Source organism: Syngnathoides biaculeatus, chromosome 6, assembly GCF_019802595.1.
Source record: "Syngnathoides biaculeatus isolate LvHL_M chromosome 6, ASM1980259v1, whole genome shotgun sequence".
NCBI classification, from domain to species: domain Eukaryota; kingdom Metazoa; phylum Chordata; class Actinopteri; order Syngnathiformes; family Syngnathidae; genus Syngnathoides; species Syngnathoides biaculeatus.
In genome coordinates, this window is record NC_084645.1 from 32,171,190 (window position 1) to 32,198,097 (window position 26,908).

At 41.7% G+C, this 26,908-nt stretch overlaps 3 protein-coding genes across 14 annotated transcripts; 1 reads left to right on the top strand and 2 right to left on the bottom strand.

The window, feature by feature from the left end:
- Positions 1-1,056: 1,056 nt before the first annotated feature.
- lactb (lactamase, beta) lies at positions 1,057-13,335 on the bottom strand. Of its 4 annotated transcripts, none has more exons than XM_061823830.1 (7): positions 12,639-13,335; positions 12,485-12,551; positions 10,490-10,680; positions 10,103-10,409; positions 7,547-7,712; positions 6,005-6,523; positions 1,057-1,734 (listed from the first exon to the last, which is right to left on the bottom strand). In XM_061823830.1, exons 1-7 carry the CDS (start codon positions 13,002-13,004, stop codon positions 1,716-1,718), a joined length of 1,635 nt encoding a protein of 544 aa, XP_061679814.1. In that variant the 5' UTR covers positions 13,005-13,335; the 3' UTR covers positions 1,057-1,715. The 4 variants fall into 4 exon arrangements, with proteins under 4 accessions (XP_061679814.1, XP_061679810.1, XP_061679811.1 ...); XM_061823826.1 differs by lacking the exon at positions 1,057-1,734 and adding an exon at positions 4,560-4,679; XM_061823827.1 differs by lacking the exon at positions 1,057-1,734 and adding an exon at positions 4,560-4,679 and having other exon boundaries at positions 12,651-13,334.
- Positions 1,766-4,461, top strand: LOC133502721 (pro-neuregulin-4, membrane-bound isoform-like). The gene is made up of 5 exons (XM_061823840.1): positions 1,766-3,618; positions 3,869-3,912; positions 3,992-4,085; positions 4,147-4,299; positions 4,383-4,461. Exons 2-5 carry the CDS (start codon positions 3,903-3,905, stop codon positions 4,450-4,452), a joined length of 327 nt encoding a protein of 108 aa, XP_061679824.1. The 5' UTR covers positions 1,766-3,618; positions 3,869-3,902; the 3' UTR covers positions 4,453-4,461.
- Positions 13,336-14,003: 668 nt separating the features above from the next.
- Positions 14,004-26,891, bottom strand: tpm1 (tropomyosin 1 (alpha)). 9 transcript variants are annotated; one of them, XM_061823837.1, is made up of 10 exons: positions 26,643-26,889; positions 26,143-26,268; positions 25,850-25,975; positions 20,909-21,042; positions 20,711-20,828; positions 19,997-20,067; positions 18,711-18,786; positions 18,467-18,529; positions 18,318-18,387; positions 14,004-14,764 (listed from the first exon to the last, which is right to left on the bottom strand). In XM_061823837.1, the coding sequence occupies exons 1-10, from the start codon at positions 26,754-26,756 to the stop codon at positions 14,682-14,684; spliced, it is 981 nt and encodes a 326-aa protein (XP_061679821.1). In that variant the 5' UTR covers positions 26,757-26,889; the 3' UTR covers positions 14,004-14,681. The 9 variants fall into 9 exon arrangements, with proteins under 9 accessions (XP_061679821.1, XP_061679819.1, XP_061679817.1 ...); XM_061823838.1 differs by lacking the exon at positions 14,004-14,764 and adding an exon at positions 14,771-17,206 and having other exon boundaries at positions 26,643-26,890; XM_061823835.1 differs by lacking the exon at positions 26,143-26,268 and having other exon boundaries at positions 26,643-26,890.
- Between the last annotated feature and the right edge of the window lie 17 nt (positions 26,892-26,908).

The window sequence follows — 26,908 nt, forward strand, 5'->3', positions numbered from 1 at the left end:
TTGCAATCATGTCAAGCGAGGCCGACATAAACTGTGCTCGGAGGCCCCTCGGTGGGATTCTCCTTCTTCGTGATTCAACCGACGTGAGGAAGGAATAAAAGCGAGCGAGCGAATGCACACTAACCTCCTTCGTTTCCTCGCTCTACATAGCGGAAAGTCTGGTCGTGACTCATTTGCCCTCACGGTGACGACGAGCACATCTTCCTCCTCGCCGATGATGAAGATCACAATGAGAAGATCTCGGATCTTGGCTTGATTGCGCTGAGAAATCCGCCGAGCACCAGCGTCGCCTTTCGGGGGGCAGAGCGCGACAAAAAGACCTCGTCCTCCGGCACGGGGGCACCATGCTTCGGCAGCGGGCGACGACCGTCACCGAGTCCGGGGAGACGCTCCCATCGTGTGAGGGTGAACGCTTTTGGGGGTGCGGGGGGGGGGGGTAGGGGGGGTGGGGGGGGGTAGGGGGGGTGGGGGGGGGTAGCCCCTGCTCACGTTCACGCGGGGGGCTCCGTGAGTACGAAGAGCCTCACCAACGGGAGCTGTCCAAATGCTGAGGCGAGCGTACAGCGAGCGACGTCGACGAGCAAACGCGGTCCTGGCGGCGCAAAGGGAAAACAAAAGTACAATATATGTATAGATATATATATATATAAAAATAAGCAAATAAGCAAAACACTATACGAAAAAATGCAACAACATTACAACAACATGCAAATCATAGACATTACTTATGGCTCTCTGCAAACGTCGGCGTAGAAAAACCAGGGTCGCTTCTTCATTTCACTTCCTTCAGCTTCCTCGCGATAACAAGACAAGCTCGCATGCAAAAGGTAAAAAAAAAAAAAAGAAGCAGAAATAGAAAAAAATAAAAACCAAACACACACAAAAACCCAGAAAAACATCTGTGTAATTTCATACAGACTTTTAATGTTTGGCCTGAGATCAGTGCAGATTCATTATCCAAACATGTTAAGTAAGCAGGGTCACTAAAACGACCTATCTATGCAATGTCTAAAAAAAAAAAAAAAAACAACAAAAAAAAACCTCAAACAAACAACAACAGAATACAAAACAGGAAGTAAACATGAGTGACCCACTGGAGTAAAAAGTGCTCAACATTTTGACTGATTACAGACTAGGAACACAAGCTATCATTTCATTGGGGACGGTCTAAAATGTTTGATGCAAGCGTAAAAAAACCCTCAATGTGTCTTATTTTCACAAAACTGCTATCAATTTTCACTAAAATGTTGAGATCTCTACTTCCGTCCCGTTCCACTGCTGAAATGATCAGAACAAGAGGAATAGTATGATAGATTTTATGGAGGTGAAAGTTTCCTTCATTAAGCAACATTAATATTTTTCTGAATAATGTCTTGAGTTTGTATGGAGGGCAAAACGCTTTAAATCTATAAAATACAAAATATTGGGGTGATGGTTCTGATATTTTCCAAGGTTAAAATGGGCATAAAGTGAGTGAGAGAGGTCAAATCACAATTCATCTTTCCCCATTGAAAGCAACAAAGATGCCTTTAGTCCATTCCGCCCTCACATTGTGCTCCTTCTGGTGTGCCACCATTGGAGGCTGTTTAATACATACAGAGACGTACATCATGAAGAGCTTTACAACTGACTCACTAAGGTACAGTAAAAGGGGTTACAGTATTTACAATCAACTCCCACATTTGGCAAAACAGGACAAAGTGCTTCCTTCTGTTTCAGGTCATAGGCGGAGCCCTACGGAAAGAGACCGAGACAAAGCGCTGGGATAAATACAATTTTTCTACAATGTCTTTTTTCCCAAACAAGATGTCTTCAAAAGCTACCAAAGATAATCATATCTGATGTGTAAATTGTTTGATGTATAAAAATATATTAATGCTTTTTTTTTTTGTAAAGACATCAGTGACAAAGACAAAACATTTTGGGAGGTTTTGTGTCAAACTTATATCATCAGCCGGTAGTGTAGTTATTGCTGCACACACAGCAATCCACCAACCTGTTTTGACTTCCTTATAAGGCCCATATTAGTTGTTGCTTGCAGAAGATAATGAACATATGCCTCTCTTCGGCTGTTTACATGTGTTGTGGTACATTTTGTGCTCAATTATAATATGCAATTATGTTCCAATATATGAATAAACAGATCTCTAAATCCACATTACAGGGTCTTTAGTTTATGCATTCACTCATTTTGCATAATGTGGGCGTGCTGGAGCCGATCCCAGCTGAGAGAGGTGAGAGGTGGGGTACCCCCTGAATTGGTGGCCAGACAATTGTAGACAGGGCACATATAAACAAACAACCATTCACAGCAACTTGCAATTTAGGATCTTTAATGAACCTGCATGGATATTCTTGGGTTGTGGAAGGAAACCGGAGCGCCTGGAGAAAACCTACACAGACACGGGAGAATCCACAAAGGCGAAGCCGGATATGAACCCTGGTCCTCAGAAATGAGAGGCAGACACTCTGACCAGTCATCCCCTGTGCTGATGTTTTTTTTGTTTTATGTCAGTTGAAATCCGTACAGAGAAACCGCCAAGTGTCGATTGTACGGGTGTAATTAGAAAAGTATACAGTCGTCGTAAGTAGCCACAATGTACCCCATTGGACATCCATTACTTATGATATTGAATATATACCAAATCAACTTGTGTTTTCAATAACAAGGTCAGCTCTTTCTATGGCATATAGAATCGATGATGAAAAAATACCATCATTTTATCAAAACTGAAAAGAAAAACAAATTCAACCTACGTTGTGAACTTGAACAGTTGTCCCAACACACAATTCATGAAACCCGCTCAAATGTATTCATATACATAAAAATGCCAACTCCAAGTATTTTGTAGATGACCCTCAAAAGTATCCAGTGCGATACTGTGTAGGCGAAACTCTCGCCCTCACTTGTCAAGTCAGACTAACGCCATTTGTATTTGGCACACAACTATAAAATAATTATAGAGGAAGTAGCGATGCGTTTAGCACTATTGTGTTTCTAGAATGGAAGCTTCGCCGAGCCCGCAGCGCGACACGATTTCCCCATTAAGAAAGCGGCAAACAATGAGGAAAACTACCTCTGGTGAGTCAACTAACGGTCCTGAGAACAAAACCGAACTTCTTTGAAGGAAGCAGTCAGCAGCGCTCCCTTGCCTCGAGTTCCCACGATTCCATTCATGCCTTCCGTGCATACCAACCATTCATTTGAAAGTCACCACGCAGGTGAGAGCAAAGCGATTGCCTCACCCATCCCTGGCCCGGCCTGTCATGACGGGGCAAAGAGCCGCCTTCCGCCTGGTATGAGAACATTTGATCGCACACAGGCCATCGTGTCATTATCTTCATCATCATCATCAATCTTCGTGATGGTCACCGGCTGCTGCTATTTCACCGCTGACATGAATCACAAATGCAGCGACGGCGAATTACTGTCGCCTTTTTCACTGGCAATGTGGCCGAACCGCATTCCCGACGTATTTGTCGATGGAGGCAGGAGCACGCCCGTGTGACAACTGTCCTTAAAGGTCCAGGTGAAAGCAGCGCAATCATTTTAAGACAGCGCTATGAGTCACATTGAGAAGTCACCGTAGCTCCCAAAAGGTGGAATTTCACAAGCAGGTAAGGACAACTGTTAAAATATTACTTAACTAGACTTTCCTTTTTTTTTAGTTATGTATGTGTGTATATAAACTTTTAGTGAGTTGTTTTTATAAGGTCACACTGTATCACATTGGACTGAGCTTGAGTCGTTGAAGCCGAAAAATTCAAATAAATTTTCAAGATGCGACGTGTTCCGCATAGATCAGTTGTAAGCCTCCATCTGGTCCCGTTTTCTCCATTAATTAACCTGCACTTTTAACTATTCTAGGTCAAAAGCTAAAAAGAAAAGATCAATATTCCAGATGATGGCAGGTAAAACTAAAAGTCGATAAAAAAAAAAAAAATCCCTACTTGAGCGAGCAAGTTTCTCTTACTTGCTTTCTCCGTACAGAACACGGAGTGCCATGTGACGAGCAGGACGCTGCGTATTGTATGAATGGCGGCACGTGCTACAAACTTGCCTCGATGGAAACGCTGTCCTGCGTGTAAGTATGAAAATATGCCCAATGTTTTTGCTGTAGCTGAAAGACTGTGTGCTACTTTTAGCTGCAACGACTACTACAAAGGGAGCCGATGCGAGCAGTTCCAGCTCCTCATCAGCACCTCCAACAAGGAGCAGGCCGGTTTAATTGTTGCAGTGGTCCTTGTTGTCCTCCTCATCTTAGTGGTCTTAGCTGTTATTGTCTACTTTACACACAAGTAAGTACTATACATGAATTTTGAAAAACAGCGTTATTGAGTGTTCTAAACGTGATCTTGATGTAACCTGTGTCCACGTACAGGATGCTGAAAGCCAAGCAACAGAAGAAACAGAGTCAGATAGAATATTGGAAAGTCAAACCAAGAGTATGACGAGTTCAGGTCGACGCCCTCTTGGGACGACAACATGGTGAGATATTTTTGAATGGTGGATTTTGTGGACACCATATGAAGAGTAGAAGAGCAGACTCTTTTGATGCACGTGGAAATTTTGAGCAGGAAGTAGACAGTTAGGTATAGTAGTGGATCCTCTAAGTTCCCAGAGTCAGTTCAGAGATGCTCCAATTTGTTTAGATTGAGATAATGGATCATGTTCTCCCCTAAGAAATAATGGAAATAGAAATCATGCGTTCCATGGTCAGACATCACAAAAAAGAATGAGCAAGACACGTGGCTTCAATGCGCGGTAAAACAAAAATCAATAATTTAAATACGTTTTACATGACATTGTGCGTGATGACAGAAAGATGGATTTTAGAGTGACTTTGGAGGCATTTTCTTCCTAAAAAAAAAAAAAAAAAAAAAAAAAAGTTGGTCAAATTCTGAAGTGTCTTGCCAACTTTAGAGTTTTCAGTGGACTACAAATAAATCACATTTCAATCTTTGTCTGAAAGCAGCGACAAAGCTTTGTTGTACATGTCAAAATAGTTAAGTTCATTTTCATCCTGGTGCATGTGTGATGCTGAATGAAAAGAACTTTTGTGTCAAATGATGGTGAAATGGGTGCGTTCTGTAAAAACAAGCAATGATCCCTACTAAATGATTTGAAATAATATGACGACTTGTGTGATTTTTGGAGTGAGGCAAAACACAAGACACTTGTTTTGTTTGGAAAATTCACTATTACTAAGTGAAATGATGAAAAGGAAAGCAATTTGAAATATGCTGAGTTTTGCCCAAGGATACACATCTCACCATTTTCTTTCTACTTAGCACTTTTTGGTTTTTAACTTAATCCTGCGCTCCCGTCGTTTGTGTCATTTCTCGTTATTAGCACCATCTAGTGGACTGAAATAGAAACATTTTTCATGTCCTCCCTCAACTAGACAATTGAAACATTATAAGACTATTTTTTCAATCCCACATACTGATTCAAAAGAGGACTTCAGCCTTCATAAATTATAGCAAAAACAAACACATAGAGAGGCAACCACTGAAACAATAGTTTTGAAAGAGCATAAAAACTGGATAGAATGCATTTTTTTGGAATGTTCTGCTTCGTTTGATGTCATATGAAAATCTTTGTCTTGGTTTATACTAATGAAAACTCATCTTATGGTATTTCTAATGTAATGGCCGCTAAACCTCATGAAGAAATGGATGCAATAACCAAATTTTCAATAATCTTTGGCCAAAGCAAATTCATTAAACATGACATAAAAACATATCAATTTTGATAAGGAATTCCTTTTCATTGTAAGATTAAGAAATATTTGTTCAAGGCAAAACTTCATAATTACACGGATTTGTTTGACACTAGATTTGTTTTGTATTAACAGTAAGGTATTGCAGTCTAAAGCAAGAAACTAATCAGTCTGATATATATAAATACAGCTTTAAAAAATATGTCATTTTCAACAGCACACTGTAAAAGCTATATAAAAACTCACATTTCTGTTCGTTTTCTGTAAAAAAAAAAACTTACACGCTTCTGGCTTTATCAAACTCGTGCGCAACTTTCAGGGCTGTGCTGTTGAGTCCCACCGACTGCATGTTGGTGATAATGGTGACCACCACCCCCTGCGGTAGGACATTCTGCCCCCGGCGCTGCTCAATCTCCTCGCTGGGCAACACCAACAGGACACTACTTGCCCCCACAGCGCCACCTGTGTGCGACACGTAATGCCTGCGCTTTCGGCACTGCCCGTATTTCTGCTGCTTGTCCACGACCAGCCAGCCTTGGCCGTACCGTCCGTCCTCGTCCCAGCTGGCCTCCGTATTGTCCGCCGCAGTCCATAATTCCACGGCAGTTTGGGGTTTGAGGAAGCCGGGCAGGAGCCCTTCTGTGTCCTTTACGTGGGCCATCTGGTAACTGTAGAGTAGAACATTGCCGAAGCGCAGCAGGTCCCCCGCCGTGGAAAGGAAGCCGCCGCCTGCCCACTTGTACGAGTTGTCCACGTATGGGCAGTTCACTACCCGTCCTCGCTTGTTCAGATGATAATATCTGTGGAGGACAAGCATTCTTTAGTCCATGCAGTCAGGAACCTATGGCTCGCGAGCCATACCTGGATCTACTGTACATGTGATTTCTTTTGTGTGGGCAACGGCAATGACGCAGAGAAGGTTTGTCATTTGGGGTTGCCGTAGTTTAGTGTGGTTGTCGATGTCCACAGGTGCAGGGTCGAACGCCGATGGTGTTGGAACAGCGAATTATGGAAACGCTTTTGACAAAGGTCGCCCAAAGAAAAAAACACGAGCAGTTACCGGAGTTTTCAACAAGAATGGACACCCTTTGTGGAGAGGGAGGGTTCTGCTGTGTGTGTCTACATTCACAGATGGAGTGTATCCCAAAGCATTAGTCCTCGATGTTGCCAATAAACATTTTGACAACTTCACATAAAGACAAGCTAATCAAACGATTAAAAGAGAAAGAACCGTTCACCATCGTACCATCATGACGGCAAATCAAATTGAATTAGTTTTACGAGAAGCGCATCTCAACGCCTGCATGAAGCTTAATCTAACGACTAATGAAGCACCAGAAATCGTGTTATTTGTACTTCTACTTACTTTTGTCATCATCGGTTAGCAACATTATAATGTTATTCAAAAGAATTAATGGTGTGAAATTAGTGATGCAGAGAGAGACCTTTTTGTTTTGCAAAACAATGCACATTTGGTGAACCATGAATAAAATGGTGTAACACAGCGGTAAAAATCTTCAATGTGAAGTGTCCGGGAGTTATTGTCTGTTGGTGATGTCTGACCTTGTTTGATGTTTGACCGAGCTCATCCCAAGAATGTTTGAAGGAGTTTTCAAGTGTTTGTACAGCAAACTCATCTAAACATACATGTATGACCCTTGAGTTGTGCACTGCACCTCAGTCACGCAAACCTTTCCCACCAAGAAGAACAGAAAATGTCTTGGTAAGGGGGGAAAAAATAAAGATTCAGGGGTGTTGCCATACCCTGATTGAATAATTAATTCACTGACTGTCAGAATAACTTTCTCCATAAAGTTCATTACCTGGCGCGATGGTAAATGATTGGTTCGTTTTGATCGGGCACAGTACTGTGCATTCCAAGTTCCCGAAAGAGGTTTGTCATGACATCCAGGAAGTGCTGTCCAGCAGCTTGCTCTATGACAGCACTGAGGAGGGTGTAGGCGTGGGTGGAGTACAGGAATGTTGTGCCTGCAAGAAAAGGAAGTCGGTGATTTACAAACAAATTCCAGCAGAGTAGGGAGATCTTGTAAAATATAAATAACCTATAAATCAATTAAATTCGCTACGAAGAATGTAATGTTCAAAGTTATTTTGGATTTGATGACTGCAACATGTTTCAAAAAAGCTGGGCTGGGGGCATGTTTACCATTGTGTTACATCACTTTTCTTTTAACAACCCTCAATATGCTTTTGGGGAATGAGATCACCAATTATTAAAGTGGAATTTATTCCCATCTTTGTGTGATATACAACTTCAGTTGCTCAACAGTGCAGGGTTCAACACACATTTTCAATGGGAGGCAGGACTGGACTGCTGGGAGGCCAGTGAAGTACTCATATTCTTTTCCTACAAAGCCATGTTGTAACAAGCATAATCTGTCTTTGCATTGTCTTGCTAATATAAGCAGGGAAGTCCCTGAAAAACATTTTGCTTGGATGGCAGCATGTTGCTTTAAAACCTGCACATATAGTAACTTTCAATGTGAATAGTGCCTTAGTTGTGTGGCGTAGTTAGCCGTCCCATGAGCATTGACACACTCCCACCACACATGCTGGCCTTTGATCTTTAAAGTAACAATCCGCAGCTTTTTCTTTTGTCTTTGGCCTGGTGGACACAATGTCCATGATTTCCTACAACAAGGGTTGGGAACCTATGGCTCGCGAGCCATACCTGGCTCTTTTGGTGGTTGCATATGGCTCGCAGAGCCCTCGTAACGACATACTGTACATGTGATTTGTCGTGCAGAGGTTTGTCCTAGTGGGGTTGCCGTAGTTAGGTGTGGGAGGCAACGCAAGTGACGTAGAGACAGTTTGGTCTAGTGGGTTGCCGTAGTTTTTGCATTGTAGTCGATGTCCAGAGGTGCAGAAAGGTCTATGGTGATCGTGTCGGAACAACAAATTATGGAAACGCTTTTGACTAAGGTCGCTCAAAGAAAAAAAACTGAGGAGTACCGAAATTTTCAACGAGAATGGACAGCCTTTGTGGAGATGGAGGATTCTGCTGTGTGTTTAAATTCACAGATGTGGAGTATGCCAAAGCATTCGTACGCGACGTTGCCAATTAACATTTTGCCAACTTTTCACGCAAATACAAGATAATCAAACGAATAAAAGACATGCCTTTGTCGGCAAGAACTGTTCACCCTCCTACCAGCATGATGGAAAATCAAATTGAATTACGTTCACGATTAACGGATGGAAATCTCAACGCCTGCGTGAAGCTTAATCTGATGATGTATGAAACAGACTATCCAGCCAGTCACATTAATGGTAAGAAGTACTTTTGTCATCATTGGTTAACAACATCATAATGTTATTTAAATGAATTCAGAGACTTTATTGTACTCCAAAAGTTTTGGTTCTACTTAAATGCGCAAATACACTAGTATTTAGTTTTTCAAATATTGCATGGCTCTTTTGAGATTACGTTTTAAAATATTTGGCATTTATGGCTCTCTCAGTCGAAAAGGTTCCCGACCACTGTCCTAGAACAATTTGAAATGTGCACTCATCAGACCAAAGCACACTTCGCACAAGTCCAGCTAAGATGAGCTGGGGGGCAGAGAATCTAGCAGTTTTTAGGTGTTATTGATATACGGCTTTCCGTTTGCATGGTAGAGTTTTAACTTTGATAAGTACCTGTCGCAGCCACTTGCGTTAACTTTTCTGAAGTGTAACTGAGCCCACATGGGGAATATCCTGTATCCAACGATAACAATTTTTAATGCAGTGCTGTCTGAGGAATCAAAGTTCATGAGCAATCAATCCAGGTTTTTGGGCTTGTCGATTTCTCCACATTCTCTGAACGTTTTGATGACATTATGGACCGTCGACGATGAAATTCTTAAATTCCTTGCAATTGTACATTGAGAAACCTTGTTAAACTGTTGGACTCTTGGTTCACAGAGTTGTTCACAAAGTGGTAAACCTCGCCCCATACTTGCTTGTCAATAATTACATGCAATCATGACACTAAACTATTTCCAATTAACCCATACACCTGTGGAATGTTGAAAACTGGGGTTTTTGAGTATTGCTCAACTTGACCAGTCTTTTGTTTCTTAGCTTTTTTTTTTTAACATGTTCCAAGCATCAAATTCAAAATGGGAGAATATTTGCGCAACCCCTCCCCTCCAAACAAACATCTGTTTGAACATGAAATTTCTTGTCTTTACAATGTATTCAATTGACCATAGGTTGAAAATGATTTGCAAATGATTCTATTCTTTTTATATTTATTTTATGTTCTTTTTATGTTTCACACACAAACACTTCTTTGAAATTGGGGATTGTAAGCGTAGATGACATAAACTAAAACCGCATCTTAATGAAGCAATGAGCAAAACAATGTATGTTACCTGGTTTAAAAATGAGCGGGTCATCCTTAAAAAGTCCCAAAGCCTGAGTGACACTTTCAAAACTATCCATCAAGTAGTATTCTTCATGCTCGAACTCTTTTTTTCTCTTCCCCCGGGAAGTTTCTTTGGATTGGATATTCTGCTCATCTTTAACGTCACACAAGCTTTTCTCCTTCTTTTTCTCCTTCACCGAAGGCTTCAAAAGTCGCTTGGCTTTCTCCTTGTTCTCCCTCACTTTATTTGGGTCCTTCTCGTAATGCCGTATACCACTGACGTGGGAGAGAATCATGCGAGGCGTTATTGTGACCTAAAAAAAAGATTAAAAGATCACGCGTTAGCTGGTTGGACCACTGAAGATGGGAAAATTAATACATTTGTTTGACTTACATTCTGTCCATCAAACTGCTTTTGCGGAAACTCCGGTATGTATTTCTGGATGGCCGCATCAGGATCGAGTTTTCCTTCCTCACAGAGGTGCGCAGCAGCTGCAGACGTGAGCGACTTACTGATGCTGGCGATTCGCATCACAGTTTCCGGGGTACACGGGATGCGATTCTCCAAATCGGCGTAACCGATCCCTAAATTCCATCAATCGTTTGAAAATGTCATCAAGTGGAGTGGACACAATAAAATGGCTACCAAAACAAAGACAAAACAATGGACCTTTCTGATGCCGATCTTAAGCTCCGCCCCCTTAGCCATGTCCCACAAGCTTCTAAAATGGCGACTGAACAGAACATGTTTGAAGTCGATTCTCTATTGCGTATTCCAGATAATATTGGGGTATGTTTTTTTCCAAATGCATCAGATTTGTCCAAGAGAGTTCCACAGAGAGGTCTCAACTATTTTACGCAAGGATATGTACATGGAATTAAGATTTTGGACAGAGGACACAATGTTACAGTGAAATGTTGGCGATCGATGCAAAAAAAGTTTGACACCTCACAAACTTCATATTGAAATCCAACAGGATAAAATAGTGGAAAGGAACTGCGCATGCAAAGCAGGGTGAGTACTTTTTACCTGGAAAGATCATGAGTAATATCATTGTAGTCTTTATAAGTGAGTTAGGTTCAATTTTCTACAATAGCTTTTAAACAATGGTGATTTCCTCAGTCAGTACTGTAGTTACCAGATGAAAGAGTTTGTCTTGGCTCGTAATGGAACCCAGTGCTCTGTCTTAAAAGTTCGATGTGCTCCAAAAAGGCAAATAGAAATTTCTCTTGCATGAAATCACGCATTTCCGCATCACTAACCCGACTCTTCGGCATAAAACATTACACACTTCATTCAGCAGGTCAGTCAAACCCGAACAAAGTGAAAGTTGTTCTCCTGCAATGTATAAAGCACTGATAACACTCAAACTCAGAGAAGATACTTCTCCCTTACTTACCTTCGAAAATACAGCCTTGTGTTTGTTGATATTGTCAACACTTAGTTGTACCTGCGCTCTTCCGCGAGCCTTAATCCATCGAAGACACTTCAACTGTGTTTGAGGCTTTGGAAAATGAATCAACCGGGCCCCTTGTATCCTAGCAGGATACCTTTCATCGGAATTGCACGTTTGCCAAGTGCATCTGAGGACCATTTTCTTCATAGCATTAACTTTTCCAAGCGCACGCTACTGACAAATAGCATTGCTTGTGGGACAACATGGCGCCAGGGGCGTGTCAAGCCAGGAGTTAGGACAATGCGGCTATCTGATTGGCTATTATTGTACGAGTGATTGACAGGTTGGAAAGGTCCATTATACAAAGTTTACTAAAATGAGCAAGAAAATACACAAATACAGTACTGGATTATAATCGCAAAGATGAGTCATTAAAAAGTGTAACAAGGACACATAAAAATATATAAGACATACAAAAGAGGTAATTTAAGTGAGTGATGTACAATTTTTTCTCAAAGATAGAAAATATGACTTATTTCATGATTGTACTTTATCTTTTGACTTCAATTAAGAACTTTTTTTCTTGCCCGAGTTGGTTTGAATATTAGTGTTTGAGTAATGGAGTGAAAGTGTGATATTTTTTTTTGTCTATGTGGGTGACCAACAATTTGATAGATGACCAGTCCAGGTTGTCACTCACTTCTCGCACAAAGTCAGATGGGATAAACTCTAGCTGTCCTGTGACTCAGGTGACGAGAAGCACAGATTTGTCTCTCTTTTGGTCTCTACAGGAGCCATATTTGTTGGGAATTAGCGAAATCCCATGATATTTTTGTGAATGTCAGTGTTTATGTCATGAGTGAGGCTTTTATTTGAATGATTTTTGTGTGACTTGTGTAGGCTTATTTGGAGAGTGCGTGGGTTGGTGAGTGCGATTGGTCAACGTCATTGTTATTACATCTATTTTTTGCCACTTAATACAATGAGCGAACCTTCACACCAGACAGGAACTCCATCTACAGCCACCCCCACCACCAGTCCGGGAGCTCCGACTTCAGCCTTCCAAGAGAAGAAACCCACATAAACGCTGCAGCAGGCGAGCCGGACTGGTGGGACCAGTTTAGTTTAGCATTTCCGTGTGCATACCTGCGGGCTTACCTGTATCCGCTCCAAAAGGACTCGGCTGGCATTGATTGCAGCACCGTATCGATGTTTCTGTCGCTCTATCGCCGTGTTATCACACGAAGCCTTTTCTGCCCGCGCGTGATACTTCAGTCCAAAAACCAAGGCGAGCCCCACGCCAGCCCCGCACACACACACCAAGGAAAATTTGTAGTTTTTTGAAAATCTTGTATTGGACCCGCTTGCGTAGCATCGTCTTTGGTTCACAACACTCCATTTGTCGGGCGGCCTAGCTCGCCCGCGGTCTAGTGACGTCCGCAGAGTGGAAACTCGCGAGGGCAGCAGCCAGCATTTGGGACATAAACGGCCTGGCACCCACAAGCGGTACATTTTCAAGGGAAAAAAAATGTCTTTTTTTTTGTCTTAGTCTAAAACAAAACACTTGCTTCGACGTGACGCTGAACGTTAAAAGCTGACTTCCGATGTCTGGCATGGGAGACAGACCTGAGGAATCAAGCACCGATCCCCCCAACTTCGAGCCACCGTGCAATGCAAATGTGGGTCAGCGGTCCACTTATTTTTCGTCACAAAGACAAGTCAGGAAGGAAAATCATTACAACAACCATCAATTGGAGGCTACGATGGTCGTTGTAAACTCCAACCATAACAATTCATAAAACGGCAAACCAATTCATCCCGATGGCGTCAATCGAAATTGAATAACTCACGTATACATACCCACTACCAATAATACAGTGCATGGTCCTAAAACGTTAGCAAGTACCGCCCCAAAAAATTATTCTGTTTTGACTAACAGATATTCAGTAGTACAGGAGGTGCAGCTGTTATTACAAAACCCCGGACAGTTTTTTTTTTTTTTAAATTAAACACATCATTAGACTAATAGTCTAACTGCAAAGTCGTTTTTAAACTTTTAAGGAAAGATGCGATTAATATATCAATTGCCTCCAATCAATCATTGCAGATTACAATGACCTGGATGAATGAGTTTATACGTTTTTTTTCTTTTAACAGGGACGTTGTTTTTTTGTCTTATATTTTTATCGTTGTAACTGTTGAAAACAACTCGGGAAATCATGCAATTGGTAGTAGCTATCAGCCTATTTAATATTATTATAAGTAGTGAAAGCTGTAGTTTGAAAATAGACACTGCAGCTAAAGAAAAAAAGTATATAGAAATGATTTAAAAATGTATGTCCATAAGATAGATAAAAACAATTGACATTTCTTAAATATATACCTTTGCATTGTATGTGGATGTGTCAGGTTTTACTGAGTCATATTAAATTCATAGCAACTAAGCATCTACGTCCACCACAAATCGTTTTGGTGTAATACATGCAACAATATATACATAATACAATGACAAAGCTTTCAAAACGTGCTTTAATTTATGTCTATTTTTTGTTTTACATTTCAAATAGATAAACATTTGAAACATCTACATTATAGAAGCTAAAACAATGCACAACCAAGATGTTTAAAATCTTAAGAGACAAAATGAAAAAGAGGCCTGGATGTTACAAGCCATTACGGTCTAACCATGAACAAACTAGCACCAATTTAGATACTGAAATTTAAAAATAGGAGTGTACTGACAGTCTTTGATACAGAATGCAAAAAAGGCATTATTGTCAGCTTTACATGCTAAACCTCTCCACTTTGTCCTTTGGTATGTGCAAAACCTAAAGTGGAATAGAATGTAACTGTCATCGCAGATGTAAAAAAAAAAAAAAAATCTTTGTAACCAAAGTCATCTGTAATTCCATCCAAGGAAAATATATTATTACAGTATAAAAATTGGCTTACATAAACAAACACGCCTCTGACTTTGGGCTACATCAGAGGTCGTGGTTAAGTTTGACTTCCCTTAGCTCCTTGTTTGAGTTCCACTGAAGGCAGGATGGTGCAATCAAAATAGCATTTGTGCTGCACCATGGGAAAGGTACAGGTTGATAGGGTAGCAAAGGTGCAAGTACAAAAAAAAAAAAAAAAAAAAAAAAAAAGAAGCCAAACCACAGTGCATGCCAGGGTTAGACTGTGCTTTCACAGATTATTCAGTTCCATTAGAGTCTGGTCCAGCATCTGGTGCATGTCGAGGTTCTCCTCTTTAGCATGAGCAACTTTTTCTATTGGGACATTGAAAAAAAGCAAGTATTAGTTGCACATCAATAGTTACGAGACAGCCAGCTGGTTAGACTGTGTTAATAATCAAGCTCGCTACATGTTTAACCAGTACTTCACAAAACAATAACAAAAACGGTGAGAAATCACAGTCAACAGTTAATCAGAGTGACAAAAGCACACTGGCAAAACAATGAAACGTTGATTGAAAAAAATCCCGTGTAAAAATTAGTATCCCATGACAAATCATTATCATTAATATGTAAAACATATTTGCTATTCAAGGGCACACACTTTATTAGTGACATGGCAGCTATTCTACTGAGAGTACGTAAAAAAAAAAAACAGGCAAAGAAGAGAAAATCTGAAGCACAAACTCTGCTGGAGTCCTCTGTGAGGAAAGATAGTCAAGATGTTGAAAATATCTCAATGGGCACAATAATAACATGATCAATTTAATTTTTTGTTTACATTTGAGCCCAGAATTATCCACACAGTGCCCACATGGTGAGTTCCAGTTCATTTGCATTTCTAAATGGTTAAATGTTTAGCTTATAATGAGTAACACAACTAATAAAAATAAATGCTATTGAATTTTGGTTTTTAACCTGACAAAGTTTACCGGGCTTCTACTTAAGAACGTTGCAAAAGATTGTTTTCCTCAAAATACTTCAACAAATCAACTTTTTAAAATTTATTCAGTTTACTGCCATTAAAAAAAAATAAAAAACATTCACATGTAAAACATAGACAACAAATATTTACTTTCACTCAAAAAAAGCAAGAGTTTTGCTGAATGTGAATGTTTTTTTTTGTTTCTCAGCTGCTTAGATTTTTTTTGCATTACTGCCAAAACATGAATAATTTGCCTTTATGCAACCTTATCTCTTATTTTTCAATATTGTACTGAACTGTGAAAATTAACCCGTTACTATTCTTCTACATCCTTCACATTTAAAGACCATTTCATTTTATTTTCAAGTTCTGGCTATTTGACTAGAAATATTGTATTTTAACAGGAAGACAGCTGCGTTAAAAACATGTAAATTTAAGATTTAACCAAAATAGGTGAACTAAAATGAGATGACCTTAGATGCTAACCAGCTAAACTTTGTGTGAAATTTTAAAGGCGCCGCTGTTACACTGTTCGCATTCAGCTTGTGCTCGAATTTATGGCAATTCATCAAAACACTCGAAGCATTTAGACTGTACATTTATTGAAACGCTGCGCAACGTACAATTCCCACATCACAATATTCCAACAGAGATGTGCACAAAGCTTCTCAAGTCTATTTCATCCAACCAGATGTTCTCCACCGTCTCGCTACTTAACCATAGTCTTCCTGATCACAGTCCAATCCCAATCCTCCTGTTCTCAAAAACATCCAAAGTAAGATTCCCTGTTCAAGTTGTCGATTTTCAAAAGTCTCGACTGCTACAAGAGAAGCTCAATTGGCTCTGCTTTTATTCCGGTATTTATTTTTGTGCCACCTTCTGCACGGATAAAACAATGAAAGCAAGGAAAAGTATTGCTGAGAAGTTTAAAGAAAAGTAATAGACAGAACATGACTGGAAATAAATAGGGAAAGGGGACAGAGTAAAGAGATACAGCGTACATGGAAGGGGATGAGATTTATTCTTTTTACACAACGCAGAACGATTTTAGGATTCTGTACAAGAGATGGGATCGACTTGGACATCAGGATGAGAACAGACACAAGGACGGGAATAGCGCAGATGGAGAAGGAAAGGAAGGTGGAGGGAAGGCTGGAGAGAGCGGGCAGATGCCACTCCGCCGGAAGGAGGCGTCTTTGCTGAGACGTAAACAATTTATCTGTGAGGGAGGGAGAGAAGAAGTACAGTGAATGGAGGGGGAAGCTCAGCCCTTTCAAGAACCACATCAACAAGACCCCATTGAAATGTGACTAAAAAAAAGCAAATGAGGGGTAGGGGCTTTCGATGTAGACAAAAGCAGGACATATTAGATGATGATCAATCGAAAGAGGGACGCCTCACGGCTACGGTGGGTGAATCCCTCAATTGATTTGCATGTATGTCTTAGCATGCCACTAAAAAAGGTCCAACAACTAAAAACACAAGAACACGGTCCATGCTGCGTCATGTGACATGCATTACATTACACAATTCCTCTTTACACGATCTTATCTGATCCAATCGTCAAACAGTTATGGGAAAGAGGAGCCTACGTGGAGTTGTAAGAGAATGCTCACACACCAAAGACGTTACTTAAAACCACCTGAGGAAGACAATGCGTAATGACGGCGGATCCCGAGGAGACGGCTACCAGGTGGAGTACTCGGAATAACCGAAAAACACAAGAGGCACGGACGGGAGGTGGAACATTTACATGGAAGTCATGTCATTGAGGGCGTGGTCCAGCTCCTCGCTGATGGCCTTGTACTTCAGTTTCTGGGAATACAACTCATCTATTGGTGGGCCGCAGCAGCAGGGTGAGGTGCGGTGACGGGAGTAGAGGGAGTGGGTGGGTAGTTGGGGGGGGGGCGGAGAGTGTGACGTGAAAAGGCAGTGAAGACCATTCAAAGTGGAGAGATTGAAACAGAGAGAGGAAAACAAAGTTACACCAAAGAATGACTGGAATGAAAGGGTAGTACAAATGAGTGCAAAGTCCTCTGCGGCATGCACAGAAAAATGTTTAACCGCCGCATGACTTGTGACTTTTTGTCACTGACTAGTCTTTTTCCTACATGGAATGTCTAACTCGACTCGATAAGGATTAAAATTATGCGCTAGAAATGTATTATGGTCGGGATGGGCGTCGGATGAATATTACACTTTGTTTGTTATTTCTGTCTCGTGTTGAAGTAAACCATCATTCTGTACGCTTATCCTCACTAGGGTTGTGGGCATGGTGGAGCCTATCCCAGCTGACTTTGGGCTTGAGGTGGGGTACACGCTGGACTGGTTGCCAGGCAATCGCAGGCTAACAAAGACCAAAAATAACCTTCTGAATACATCAATCTATCAATTTTCTTCACCGCTTATCCTCACGAGGGTCGCGGGGAGTGCTGGAGCCTACCCCAGCTGTCAACGGCCAGGAGGCGGGGTACACCCTGAACTGGTTGCCAGCCAATCGCAGGGCACATAGAGACCAACAGCTGCACTCACAATCACACCTACGAGCAATTTAGAGTGTCCAATTAATGTTGAATGTCCGGAGGAATCCCACGCAGACACGGGGGAAACACGGGTAGAACATGCAAACTCCACACAGGCGGGTCCGGGATTGAACCCGGGACCATAGAACTGTGAGACCAACACATTACCAGCTGATCCACCGTGCCACCCTTCAGAATACAGTATGACAAAAATATATCTAAGAAAGGATACCTAAAAGTATTAAATGTAATACGACTAATGATTATTTTCCCCTAGAATTGATCAAAGAGATTCATCCAAATGCTGGTCAACAAAAATGTCATCTTTCCAACATTCTTGTCAATCCAGTTATGCTTTTGTCCCTATTGGGAGGCCAGCTAGTCACTTGTGGGGATGTGGCGACTCTGAAAACAAACATACCCTCCAGGTCGTCGATGGTCTTCTCAAGCTTGGCTACTGATCTCTCAGCGAACTCGGCACGGGTCTCGGCCTGTGCAGAAGAAGCGAAGACGTAAGAGCACGACTAGAATGATGCCGCACGTTCCCAAACACGGCGCTGCGAAACTCGCCTCCTTCAGCTTGTCGGTGAGGACCTTGATCTCCTCCTCGTATTTGTCCTCCTTCTGTGAATACTGCGGGTCGCAAATAACCAAAGTCAAACAAAACGGTGACAAGACTCAGCTCTCCAATAATTACTCAAAGGCAGGTGGTCGACAGGAAAGAAACACCCGGTTCCTGAGCTCTTCTGCCTCCCCATCAATGAGACCGGGAGGGGCTTCGCCAGCATGCAGTCGGCCCGTGTGGCCCGCTTACCTTGTCAGCCTGGGCCTCCAGTGACTTCAGGTTGTTGGTCACAGTTTTCAACTCTTCCTCCAGCTCAGAGCATTTGCTGGTTTTGTTTGGCACAGGTGCAAAGAGAGGGAATGGAGAGGGAGGAAGCCACGACGACGACGACGGACAGAACCAGACGTCAAACAGGTGGACGGAACGAAACGGAAGGGGCGAGTGGGGGGGGGGGAGAGAGGAAACAAAATCAGTAAGACCTACAGGGACTGAAGAATCAGTAGGGAACCCCAAGTAAATTAAACAGAGCAGGAATGTGGAGGTGATTGCTTGATCAAACAGTAGCAGATGAGATTCGTACAGGAGGAGAAGCTTCATAATCCAAGTGGCCATGATGCGGCACAGTCCCAGCAATGTTAAGCCATTCTTCCACCACGCAGTTCAGACAAAGAACAAGTTTGCATTACATATTTTCACATTTTTACACTGTCCCATAGAGGTGAGCAGTCAAATAAATTCAGTGTGTTTCACTTGGCCCACTTCTCTTGGTAAACACGTGATAAGGGTGCCAAAAAGTCAGGTGACGCTGTCCTTTCGACTTCCTTTTTCAATTGTGACGAGCGGTTTCAAACTGAATTGTTCAGCATGGTGGAGGACGTGGCTTTTGTGTACTGAGAAATAGTTTGCAAAAGTCAAGCTTGAAACGATTAAGTGGCCAAAGTTTGAGGTGAAGGAGTTTGTATTGAGTGAGTTTGAACTTTAAATGAAAATGACCATATGATGAACATATCTCATGACGCGACTTCTTTTGGCATTTTGTTGTGTGAAAAGTTCCACATTTGGCAAATCTACTCCAATTTCGGTCACTTTAATTAATAGTTTTGGGTTCAATTGTAGCGCACAAAGTAAAAGAGCAATAAAGCAGGACCCCGAGCGCAGCAAGCAAAGCAGAAGCTTCATTCTTTCCGTTGAATGAGAGCATGAGTGACTTGAATATTAAAAAAAAAAAAGGACGTAGAGTATGTTATTTTTGACTCATAGTACCTGTCTGACTGAGGAGTTTAGTGATTTCATGCTTTGCTCCACAACTCTTAGCTCATCGTCCATCCTTCGCCAATGTCTGTGAGTGGCAATCGTTTGCAAGCCGCAGCCATTCAAGCCGGGGAGAGCAAATGCAGATGATCGGCACACACACAGTTAAGAACAGTTAAGGCCGCCCGTGTATTTGTATCATTTTGGGCTTTCTGGGCGCCAGAGGTGATTGCTAGCGTGCAGTAGCCGGGTAGGGGGTTGGGTGACGCTCATGTGGATCTTACCTTTCTGACAGCTCGGCGCGCTCCTCCGTACGCTCGAGGTCACTCTCAATAATGACGAGTTTACGAGCCACCTTTAGGTGGAAGCACAGCAAAGCGTCACAAAAGCACGGCCGGAAGTGCCGCACGTACATTGAGGAATAAACATACAGTACTTTCTGTCGCATTTTCAAACACTTAAAGTGAATAGCAAAAATGCAAAGTACTACAAAATCAATCGGCGGCTGAATACTTTTTAATTCAAAACTGAATTTCTGTCACTGTACAAACTGTTCAGTTAGCGTCTTTCTCCGTTTGTGGAATAAAAACCTACAACTGGATATGAAAAAAATGTGTATTTATTTTTCCCCTTGCTTTGGCTTTTTACGTCCGTTTAAAACTTGTACTTTATAGTTGCTAAAGTGTATTACTGTTTTTATGCAAGTCTTTTATAAGGTTTGATGGCGATGAAGTGCCTTGTAAAATACTGTATGTGAATGGAAGTCATATTCAGTAAATATATGGAAATAAAATGAGATTTCTCACAGTATATTCTCCTTTCAAAAAATAACATCCAATATTTCAAACACATGATTATAGCTTTTTTTTTTTTTCTTCTTTTTTTTTTTTTAAAAAAACACATGCCCAGTTAGGCTTCTAAAGAAAAAAAATGACTTCACTTGTAATCACGGATTGTGGTGATGGGCCAGTTTGTTTGAAACGGGCGATAAAACTCGCCTCCTCGTATTTGCGGTCAGCCTCCTCAGCGATGTGCTTGGCCTCCTTGAGCTGGATCTCCTGGATCTCCATCTTCTCCTCATCCTTCATGGCCCTGTTCTCAACGACCTTCATGCCTCTGTGAGGACACAGCCGACCGACATAAGGAGACCGACCGCGACCCGGAACCCGGGAGCCGGATCCCGCACGGGAACGTACCTCTCGCTCTCATCGGCAGCCTTCTCTGCCTCCTCCAGCTTGGTCAGAGCGGTGGCCAGACGCTCCTGAGCACGGTCCAACTCCTCCTCAACCAGCTGGATGCGTCTGTTGAGGGAGGCCACATCGCTCTCAGCCTGAGAGAAAAACAACAACTGGTTATTTTTCTTCTTTTACACAGACATTACATGACATTCCACCCAAGGCTTCCACGTGGGCATGATTGTTTATTCAAGCACTTTGGTTGTTTGTGCAATCCGTCGGGGAAGGACTTCCTCAGAGAGCTTACTTGTTCTGCTTTTTGAAAGCTACTTGGACTAATCCAAGATGACACCAAAGTAGGAAATCTGTAGCTTGTCCTTTAAGTACAAAGTACACTAAATGTACCCCATATTACTTAATGTAGATGTCTAGAGTAACATTTTGTATATTCTCTAGAGCACATTTTACATTGGCACCAAACAAACAAACAATAAAAGTCACAAAAAGTATATGTGCACTGAATTGAATGATTATCTTGTCTCAATTTCCTTATACATTTCCCAAGTGTGAAATCTGAACAAACTTTTATTCATTTGTATGAATGGCAACAGGCAAATACAGCGGTTCATTGTACTTTCCATCATGTAGTGGAAGAGTACTTTATTGTTCTGCTTACAGCTATGGGTCACTCGCATAAATAGGATTCAACTATTTATATATTCTCCAACGCCCAAAAATGGTTCCTAAACTGTGAAATGTATACAAAAGTGGCTGGGATCTGAGGGGGTGTTTTGGGAATATTTGTTACAAGAAGGGAGGGCATCTTTGACTTTTTATGTATTTTTTCCCAATTGTTTTAAGGAATTATTACACATTTTTACATGTACTATCATATGTTTTCCTCTCATTTCTGGTATGAGTGAATCGTAGAACTATTCCCGCAATGCAAAAGTTTTTTTTTTCTTCTGCATTAATGTAGTTCGTGCTACCACATTACTCAAACAAAAATCTTATATATATTTTTTAAACAGTTATCTCCTGTCCCTGCAACTTTAGACCATGCGCATCAAATTTATTTTGATTACAGATGACATTGCAGTTATGCTTTCTTTCTGAGGGCCCTTGTGAGTGTGAAAACCATATACGTGTATAATTAATTCATCTTATTATTACATTGCATATTTTAACAGCACATTTAATCGATAATCAAAAGTCAAGTAGCAAGCAAATATTTTAGAGTACTGTACAACTTTGGTCCGGTTTGTGTTTAGCAGGGATTTTGGTGAAACCAAATACTTGTAAAAGTGGCTTAAGTTAGAAAAAATATTTGAGTAAAGACTTCGAAATGCAATGAAAATAGTAAAAGTAACAAGAAATATGAAGTAGACACTTGACTTGCTTTAGTGGGCCACATCAAATTGAAGTGTCGGGATGGATCTGAACCCTCGGCCTTGGGTCTGACACCCGACTTTTAAGACTTTTTGTCCATCTCAAGCAGGAGTCAAGCAAAACAAGGAAGTCCCAAAACTAGACAGTGTGCGGCTAAGCTGGGAACAAGTCGACACACAAAGGAGATAAAGCCATATTAGACTGAGCCTGGCTTGGCCTCAGACAGCATTAGAAGCCCCTGAGCGTCCAAAGGGGATTTGCCCTCCTTCTAATTCAAGGTGGAAAGAGAGAAAACAAATAAAATAAAATCAGTGGGTCGCTGTGCTTTGGCCATATATGGGCACGTCAAGAGACATCTGTCACCTGCTCGGTGGCTTTTTTTTTTGCTTTGAGCTTCCGGATTGCGCGAAATTCTCCAGTAATACATTCGGAAAGCACTTTTGCGTGCTTACAAACACGAAATCAAAACCGAGCAAGTGAAGTTGCGTTCTACGCGCGCAGCATCCCGCATGGCGACCGAGACACGAGCGAGGAACCAACAACAAAAAGGGGGGAAAAAAAAAAAAAAAAAAAAAAACCAAGAGGCTCCAGCATTGAGGTCTTACTTCCTCTCGTGCTTTGCGCTGCTCGTTCAATTCTTGGTACAATCTTTCGGCTTTGTCCCCCGCGCAGCCCGCCTGCTCTTGCAAAGATCGAATCTTTCGTTTGACAGCCTCCACCGACGTGCCTCCTGCCATTCTCGGCGATTCTCTCACTGCACTGGCTGCAAGTGCTTGCGGGGCTCGATAGCAGTATCGATAGCGTCGATACCGACGTAAAGGGGGAATGCTAAAGTCATTGTCACGAGATGATACTTCATAGTTCATACTAAAGACGTGTTCTTAGAATGAATACATTTACTGGAATTTAAACAAACATAACAGTTATAGCTCAGATTTGATTTAAATATAAATATATAGAATATCATTACTCTTATGTGCTAACTATGGAAGGGATACTGTGTACCTTCTAGAGTTGCACTATAGCATAGAGTGATTTTTAAAGGACAGTACAGGCACCGGGAGTGGCGTGTGGGCTTTTAGATTAAAATTTGATTTTGAATGTACAAGATGGGCGGCACAACGGAGCAAGAGGTAGGAGGCAGGGTACACCCTGAACTGATTGTCAGCCAATCGCAGGGCACATGGAGACAGACAACGGTCGCACTCACAATCACACCTCGGGCCAATTTAGAGTGTCCAAATAATGTTGCATGTTTTTGGGATTTGGGGGGAAACCGGAGTGCCCGGAGAAAACCCACACAGGCACGGGAAGAGCGTACAAACTCCACACAGGCAGGGCCGGGATTTGAACCCCGGTCCTCAGAAACTGTGAGGCCAATGCTTTACAGCTGTTCCACCGTGCCCCATTTTTTTCTTCGTCAATATCCATCCACCCATTTTCTTTTGCCGCTTATCCTCACGAGGGTCGCGGGGAGTGCTGGAGCCTATCCAGGCTGTCCACGGGCAGGAGCAGGAGGCAGAGTACACCCTGAACTGGGTGCCAGCCAATCGCAGGGCACATAGAGACCAACAGCCACACTCACAATCACACCTAGGGGCAATTTAGAGTGTCCAATTAATGTTCTTCAATATATATTAAAAAAAAAAAAGTATAAAAAGAAATACTCCGTCATCAATTTTACCCAAAATGTTCTGAAATCTGAGGGGGGATAGTTTGGGAGAATTGTACATATATTCCTAGATTGAAGATGTAGTATGAGAACTACTCCACTATAGCAAGTGAACAAAAACATTTCACCAAATCCTTTCCTTATTTTTGATGGATACAATTCCAAAGGAAAGTGAAAATTCACCCAAAGTCAGCAATTACACGACCAATCAACGCTAGTCATTCCAAAAGTATCAATGTCGATGTGCAATTCTCGATACTGCGCCATATGTCTGCGTCCTTGGTATCGGATCGATAACAAATCTAGCAGTGTCGCGCACCAACACGGCTGCGGGCTGCTCAAACTTGCCAGCTGACGTTCGTCACTGTCGTCAAATCAGCGCTAAATTGCTGTATTTCTCTTTCACATTAACAGCTAGAAAATTTGTCAGAAGGCGTGTAAAAGCAACCGAATGCGAAAATAATGTGGATAGAACGAGAACGAGGATTTAATGACGTATAACGTCCATTGAATGAGCGCAAAACAACCCCAATGGTCGCAGAAATTAACATGGCTTTTGCGCCCTCTGTTGGTCAACAGGGAGCATTTAGTGAAACTAATTATTGTTAAAATGTCATTACAAATTAAATCAAAGTACGTTACATAGAAGAAAATACACGGCGATAAACCACCCTACGTTTTAAGTAAATAGATGAGTGAATTAGATTTTATCCAATCTGGCAAAATTTATAGAGCTGGATTAAATACATATTTTTGTGTTGCACTAACAAAATGTGTCGAACTGGTAAACTTAAAAATACTGCGTAACATAAATATATATTTTTTTGAGTATTCCTAAAAATAAGCAAAATTATTACTTCCTACTCCTGCTAGAGATAAAATCTGCTTTATGTGATTTGTATGTAAAGAAAAAACATAACGTGGGCCATCACGTTTACATGCCCAAAGGTACATGGCCGCCATACCTACAGTATTTGTACAGCACAAATATACACACATACATAATGTTACTCCGTCCGGAAAGATGCAATTTCTTTCGATGGACGTGTTTTCCACCTCCGGCTATATTTGGCCAAATTGTGCTACTGGCACATTGTGAGGAACTGCTTTTTCCCCTCCTTTGCTAAGCAGGCAGCCTGCAGCTCAATGTTGACCATATAAAGAAGTAAGCTATATATATCCACTCCGCTGGCCCTCTGAGTTCGTGGGAAGACTGACATGATTTTCACTTTGGAAAAAAAATCCCTCAGCGGGCGGCGACATTTCAAACGAAGAGCACCCGTGTGCAAAATGTAATATGCCTGCTATCGTGTGTCCATATTGAAAATAGATGTGGTGTGGATGTCATGTATACTGATATGTGACTTCCTTTGGGCTGTCATGTAAACGATTGCCGTGTAGCGAAATATAGAGCAAGGCCTCCCCATTTTTTTTTTTTTTTTAATTTAAGACCCGAATTAGAAATTTGGTCCGGACTCAAGTACATCAGGTGTTGCCGTGGACTGATACTGAACATCGACTAATGATAATGTACAGTTCAGACATTCGCATATTATAATAATGAAATTGTGATCAGTAATGCTAGGTGTGGGAAACCCTAATGCAGTGAACTGAGCACTGTAAGATGTTATCATCTACATTAATGTACTTTATAATGTAAAAACTAAAAGCTCCGCGGTAACAGTTTAGATCTTTTAGTAACCTAGCTGTTGAGCTCAAGAGTGTAAAACCAGTATTGAAAGCTCGTGGCAGTGTATGATCACAAATGTACACATTTTGGAATATGGCGGTCATCCCAAGTATAGGGTAAAATGACAGTGAAAGTGCAGTGATAAGAGAAGAAGAAAGGGTGAATGGGGAGTGTGAAGGTGCCCTGGTGGATCCCTCATGTCTCTACTTACATCAGTGGCTTTCTTGTCAGCCAGCTCAAGTTTCTCCTGAGCATCTTTAAGAGCCTCAGAGTACTTGTCTAGCTCATCCTCTGTTCCCTTCAGCTTCTTCTGTAGCGCTGCCAAGTCATCGTCAAGCTGAGGGCCGTTTCATTTTTTTGGGTGGGCGCGGGGGGACGGGGAAGGGGTGTGGCACACATATATATAGACAAAAGACAAAAGACACAGAGAACAGGAGAGGACAGGACAGGAGAAAAAGAGAGACAGCAAGGTTAAGGAAGTTGGCGCGGGTGAGGAACGGATACCTTGGCAGCGACCTCCTCGGCGCTCAGCAGTTTCTCCTCCGCAGTTTGGAACTCCTCAAACACTTTATCTCTCTCGTCCTCAGTAACACGCATTTTCTTTTCCAACTCTCTTATTTCATCTTCTAACTATGCACATGTGTATCAGAGACAAGCTGGTTAAACAAAAAAGAAACATTCGTGCACATCTTATCTATCTATCTATCTATCTATCTATCTATCTATCTATCTATCTATCTATCTATCTATCTATCTATCTATCTATCTATCTATCTATCTATCTATATCTATCTATCTATCTATTATCTATCTATCTATCTATCTATCTATCTATCTATCTATCATCTATCTATCTATCTATCTATCTATCTATCTATCTATCTATCTATCTATCTATCTATCTATCTATCTATCTATCTATCTATCTATCTATCTATCTATCTATCTATCACATAGAGGACTTTTCCCCTGACGGAAAAAAAAAACCAAAACCTCTGGCCGACCTGCTTGCTTCTGTCCTCGGCCGCCTTCTGGTCCGACTCGGCCTGCTCGGCTCGGTCCAAGGCGTTCTCCTTGTCGAGCTTGAGCATCTGCATCTTCTTCTTGATGGCGTCCATGGCTGCTTACTGCCAACACGGGAAGGGTCCGTCAAAAAAGAGAAAGTGGAAAAGTTAGCGGGAGGCGAGAGCAGGAGCCGGGGCCGTGTGTGCCTCAGTGAACGTGGAGCTGGAGTGCAGGCTCTGCCTCCCTGTGCCCTCACAAATATGTA

Excerpts from the sequence above, each read along its gene's own strand:
- tpm1 (XM_061823837.1), bottom strand. The coding sequence starts at position 26,756 with ATGGACGCCATCAAGAAGAAGATGCAGATGCTCAAGCTCGACAAGGAG. Across the intron at positions 25,976-26,142 it reads CCGAGGAGGTCGCTGCCAAG|CTTGACGATGACTTGGCAGC; the intron begins GTATCCGTTCCT and ends AACGGCCCTCAG. Across the intron at positions 21,043-25,849 it reads CTGACAAGAAAGCCACTGAT|GCTGAGAGCGATGTGGCCTC; the intron begins GTAAGTAGAGAC and ends TTTTTCTCTCAG.
- lactb (XM_061823826.1), bottom strand. The coding sequence starts at position 13,004 with ATGTACCGCTTGTGGGTGCCAGGCCGTTTATGTCCCAAATGCTGGCTG. Across the intron at positions 6,524-7,546 it reads ATCATTTACCATCGCGCCAG|ATATTATCATCTGAACAAGC; the intron begins GTAATGAACTTT and ends TGTCCTCCACAG. Across the intron at positions 4,680-6,004 it reads TTTGATAAAGCCAGAAGCGT|GGGAGAACATGATCCATTAT; the intron begins GTAAGTTTTTTT and ends ATTATTTCTTAG.
- LOC133502721 (XM_061823840.1), top strand. Across the intron at positions 4,086-4,146 it reads ATGGAAACGCTGTCCTGCGT|CTGCAACGACTACTACAAAG; the intron begins GTAAGTATGAAA and ends TGCTACTTTTAG. Across the intron at positions 4,300-4,382 it reads ATTGTCTACTTTACACACAA|GATGCTGAAAGCCAAGCAAC; the intron begins GTAAGTACTATA and ends GTCCACGTACAG.